The sequence below is a fragment of the Orycteropus afer genome, unplaced genomic scaffold (assembly GCF_000298275.1).
Source record: "Orycteropus afer afer isolate SDZICR_OR568_19922 unplaced genomic scaffold, OryAfe1.0 scaffold00168, whole genome shotgun sequence".
Classification (NCBI taxonomy): domain Eukaryota; kingdom Metazoa; phylum Chordata; class Mammalia; order Tubulidentata; family Orycteropodidae; genus Orycteropus; species Orycteropus afer.
In genome coordinates, this window is record NW_006921755.1 from 7265351 (window position 1) to 7271065 (window position 5715).

At 36.9% G+C, this 5715-nt stretch overlaps 1 protein-coding gene across 1 annotated transcript in view; it reads left to right on the forward strand.

The window, feature by feature from the left end:
• Positions 1-5715, forward strand: part of SERPINI2 (serpin family I member 2) — a 40607-nt gene that overhangs the window by 7365 nt on the left and 27527 nt on the right. Inside the window, exons 3-4 of the mRNA XM_007946656.2 lie at positions 1431-1625; positions 1700-1892. Of these exons, the coding sequence (XP_007944847.1) occupies positions 1431-1625; positions 1700-1892 (388 nt within the window). The remainder of the gene's footprint in view (positions 1-1430; positions 1626-1699; positions 1893-5715) is intronic.

Genomic DNA, 5715 nt, shown 5'->3' on the forward strand with positions numbered 1-5715 from the left:
AGAAGGCTGGCGGTTCAAACCCACCAGCCACTCCTCAGAAGGAAGATGGGGCAATCTACTTCTGTAGTGATACTGCCTTGGAAACCCAAGGAGGGATCTCTATGAGTCAGGTCTGACTCGAAGGCACATAACAACAAGAACACAAATTATGAATGAGAGGAATCAAGTCTCCTATTTCATTTCACTATTCTTCAAATTAATTCTACATCATAAAATGGAGAGAAATAAATTGTAAACCACTTTGAAAAGTATACAGATTCCTATTTATTTATTTATTTGGGGAGTGACACCTATTTTTAAAATTCCTAATGGAAGAATTTTAAATAATAGTTTTTCTTTAAACCTACATTTTTGGAAGTATGGTAGCAGGATTAATACTTTTGACCAGGTAAAATTTAGCTCTTTCAATCCCAAATGTCTTCTTTCCCACATATTCTGTAAATAATTAACACAACTTTGATAAATGTGTTAATGTTTAATAATAAATGTTGATAGTCCTATCAGAAACATGGTGATCTAAATTTAACTTAAATACAGAGCAACAAAAATTCAAGGGACCTGAGTGACATAGTAGAAACAGAACAAGCTTAAAACCATCCGAATCTAAGTTCAAATATTAGCAAGTTATAAATTATGCTCCATTTAAAATGATACTCTTAGAGCATTTCAGGATAATTGGAAGGTTTAATAATAATATATGTGACATGACAAGCATATTCCAAGACCTCAGTTAACAGTAGTTTAAATCTTTGTTCATTCAGCTACAATATATGTGACAGTGTAAGAAGCTACTGTGTACTTTATGGGAAGTCTTATGTGAGGAAGCGTAAGCTAAGAAATGTGAGATGAGTGTGGTGAGTAGTGTTCACAGGAAAATCCTATCACCAGCACATAGTGAGGGCAGCTGGATGGTACCCAGTCCCTACTCATCTCTAATAACTTAGAAATACTGTTTGGACATTGAGATAGGAGCCTAGTAGTTTGGAGAAGGTAAATCATACCATCCAGCATTCTTGTCCCTTTTTAGTTGTCAAAGACTACAAACCAAGAATGCTAAATTTGGGTCTACCATTGACTTGTTAATTGTGATTGACATGTTCAAGAATCTTGAAATAAAGTCAAAATACTTTGTTTTGTTTTTGTCTGAAAGATGATTGAGGCAAATACTTTCACTGAAGAGAGGCCATTACCAAGGTGACCACATATCCAAGTTTGTCCAAGACAGTCTCCTTTTGCACTTGTTTCCTAGTGAAATAGTTATTAGTGATCCCTTTTACTCTCAACATTGCAAACTTTAGATGCTAAATTATGTAATCATTCTGTCCATAACTGATCTCCAAAAGGAATTTCTGCCTCAAATCTCTTTGAAGCAATTCCACTGAACCAGTATTGCTTATTTCTTTTTGCCTCCTGCTCTATTCACTTCACAGGAAAAATTAAAGACATGTTTTCAGGGGAAGAATTTGGCCCCCTGACTCGACTTGTCCTGGTGAATGCTATTTATTTCAAGGGAGATTGGAAACAAAAATTCAGAAAAGAAGACACACAGCTGATGAATTTCACTAAGAAAGATGGTTCCATAGTCAAGATTCCAATGATGAAGGCTCTTCTGAGAACAAAATATGGTGAGAAGCCACATACTAAAACTTGGTTTTATAAATTGCTAATTGTATTTAATATTTTATTTTCTCTGTTCCAGGTTATTTTTCTGAGTCCTCTATGAACTACCAGGTTTTGGAATTACCTTATAAAGGTAACGAATTTAGTTTAATCATCATACTTCCTGCAGAAAATATGAACATAGAGGAAGTGGGAAAACGAATTACTGCTCATCAGTTCTTAAAATGGCTCCCTGCAATGCAAGAAGAAGAAGTGGAAATAAGTCTCCCTAGGTCAGTAATGTCATTTTGTTATTCTGGTTCTTATGTTTCCACTTATGGAGGAATCTGAATAGCCAGCTGAAAGATTAATAAGTGCTTGAGAAGGCTATTGACACAAATGAAAAAAAAAAAAAAACGCATTTGAAAGTGTTACTTAACTTACTGGAAACAAAGACAGGTCTATCTTATGATATTATTGCTACACCATGAAGAGAACTGGATTTAAGTGCTTTTCTCTGAAAGAGATGAAGAACTGGAAGTTCTGAAACTAAAATGGGAGGGTAAAAAACAATTATTAACTTTGTATTATAGAAACTTATCTTTATTTTTTTCTGATTGTAATTTAAAATACTTATCTTCTATTATGTCTCAAAGGAGCCCTGGTGGCACAATGGTTAAGTGCTTGGCTGCTAATCAAAACCTTGGAGGTTGGAACCCACCAGCTGCTGGGGGGCAGGGGGAAGGTGTGGCAGATTATTTCTGTAATGATTCCAACCTTGGAAACCCCCCGGGGCACTACTCTGTCCTAAATGGTTGCTATGAGTTAGCATGGTCTCAACAGTTAATAGGTTTGGTTTTTGGTACTATATTTAAGGAAAACAAATATGATGGTAGTGCTATATTATGCAATTAAAAGATATACTGAATCACCTTTGGTAGATAATGCTTTAAGAGTCATTGAATTATAAATCAAGTGGGGGCAATCTACTTCCGTAGTGATATGGCCTTGGAAACCCAAGGAGGGGTCACTATGAATCAGGTCCGACTTGACCACACATAACAACAACAACATGGTCAATATTACGGAGTTAAAACAAAATGGAAATTGCAAAGCCATGTCTCAGGAATATCATACTTCTAGGAGACGGGAGAAACTTCACAGAGTAATGTGTATCCAAATAAATTCTGTCCTTTCATTTCTAAATTTCTCTTCATACTCATCATTTATAGATATTTTTTCCCTGTTCCTGGCCTATGGTGGCTTTTCACTATCTTTTCTACTGAACCAGGACCTAGTCATTAGTCAAGGAATTCTGATAATACAGTGGTTAAGACATTTGACTGCTAAGCAAAAAGTCAATGGTGTGAACCTACCAGCTGTTCCTCAGAAGAAAGATAAGGCAGTCTGCTTCCATAAAGATTTACAGCCTTGGAAACACAATGGGGGTCTCTATGTGTCAGAATCATCTTGATTGCAGTGAGTTTGTTTTTTGAGTCATTACTCATTTCCATCATAGTCTCATCAACACTTTTAATGTTTTTGTCAGCACGCCTTTGACCCTTTCCTAACTTCTTTCCAACAGCCTTCAATCCCAAGTTCACTCAAAAAGGCCTCTCCTGCTCAACTACTGATTTTTTGGGGGAGCAAAACTTCAGAAAGCAGTCTCTGTTGGTGTCAGTAAAGCTAGAATATGGACTTCTTGTTTATCTCTGGAGAACTTTCTCTTCTAATACTCACCCCACAGCAAAACTCTATCCTCCAAAATCTACTCTGTATGTTTTTTCTTTTCTTTTATTCTCTTCATGTGTGTCAACCTCCTGTTTCTTGAAGAAAATATGTCATCAAGCAAATTCTTTCACGTCTCTATCCTTTACTTCAAAATTCATGTAAATATATATTAATCACCTCTTAACCTGCTTTCCTTGATATTCTAGAAAAAAAGGATATCCTCTGTTTTCCTTACTCTAAACCTAGGCTCTTGATCCAAATTTTATCAGCCATCCCTTTTTTCTTGAAAATTTTCCTTCATTTATCCTACATGACCCTACTCCTACATTTTTTTTCCCCCTCTCTGGAAATTTTTCCTGCTCCCTGACTTTTTTTTTTAATGTTCCTGAGTAATAATGTTTATTAGAGCTGCATCTTCAGAATTTTACTCACCTTACTTTTTCTGGGAAATCTAATTTAGCCCCTGTGTTTATGAGTGAGAAGCCCTGGTGGCACAGTGCTTAAATGCAAGGTTGTTAACTGAAATGTTGGTGGTTGAAACCCTATGGGCCAGTTCAGCTATGTCCTATAGGGTTGCTATGAGTCTAAATTGGCTTGACAGCCCCAGGTTTGTTTTCTTGGTTTATTTGTGAGTTGAAAGGTCCCAAGGTAACACATATAGTTTGCGCTTGACCACAATCTAAAGGTTGGTGGTTTAAATCCATCCAGTGGTACGGTGGAATTAAGGCCTGGTGATCTGCTTCCATAAAGATTACAGCCAAGAGAATTCTATGGAGTAGTTCTACTCTGTAACATATGGGGTCACCATAAATTTGAATGGACTGGATGACAATGTATTTGGTCATTGTATGTTGGAATTGACTCAACAACAAGTGGTCTGGTCTGGATTCATGACTCTAAACCATGAACCCTAACATCTCTTCCAATTCTCTACCACCTTATTATCTGTACACCTTTACCTGGATGTTATTAATTTTTTCAAAACATTCTTTTTTTAGTTCCTACTATATGCCAAGCTCATGAATGTGACATATAGTTTATCTTCTAACTACGGAAATAAGGGCTTTTGAAATTAATTTTTTTATCTTCAAATTTACTTGTACTTTATCTTTAGAAAAAGGACTATCTTGAAGACAACAAATGCTGAGATTGAAAACTGTCTGTGCCATGTATTAGCTGTTGGGTCTTAGGAAAGTCACTTGAATATTCTAAGTTGTGGTTTTATCAGTATAAATTAGGGCTATTGATATAAGATATCCTCAGCTTCTTTGGCCTAAATAACAAATTACTAGATAATGATAAATGAGCCCCAAACTCAGTGGATGACAGAATTCCCTTTTCCAGAATATTTAGGACTACCCACAGAAATGTTACCATCTGTCCAGACTACCGTAACCTGCATAAATTCTTGAAACTCTTTGTCATTATTATTAGCCTTTCCAGACTGTGCCACACTTTTCATACAACTTCTCCTGAGGAATGAGGAGTAGATACAGACTTCTCTTAATTTCTTCAAATACATCTAAGAACTGAACATTCGGTGAGAACAAAAGGTATTTATATGGTAGAAAGTAATTTAAAACCAAATGCTACTCGTAACTGCTGTTGGAGGTAGGCCATTCCCTTTACCAGGGTGTCTCCTTCTGTTTGTTGCTATCCTTAGCCTGTCATGGTGCCAGGGCCCACCCTCACCCAAGAAACCAGAGTCCTCCCTCACCCGCACACAAGCATCCTTCCTATCCAGCATTCAGAGTCCTCCTACTTTTTCCAGGTACAGAGAGAAAATCACCCAGTTTTCCTCCTATCCTCTCTGAGTTTAGTTTTCTAGTCATCATAGATTCTTTGACAACAGATGTTAACTTCCAGTGAAAACATTTTTGTTTCATGTAGAATGGCCTACACCCTCATCATCTCAAACTTCTCCATCTTTATCCCTTGGTTCTTTTCACATAGTGGAAAATCCCACTATATCGGTTTCTCCAAACAAACGAATAATATACTTTAAAAGGTGAATTAGAATCTTCAACTATACAAACACAGAAACTTTAGTGGGTAATTGTACTCTTACTTCCACGCAAACTCCAGCCATCAAAGATTTAAAAGAAAATTGATGAGTTGCAGTTACAGCACCTCATTACAAACGAATATTCGTGGCACAATATCTGTAAAATTGTTGTTGTGTTTGCCATCAAGTTGGATGTGACTCATAGCAACCCCTTCTTGGGGTTCCAAGGCAGTATCACTATGGAAGTAGATCTGTAAAATAGAAGGTGCTAAATAAATGATAAAGGAGCTCTGGTAGCATAGTGGCTAAGGCACTTGACTGCTAACCAGAAGGCTGGCAGTTCAAACCCACCAGCCACTCCTCGGAAGGAAGATGGGCCA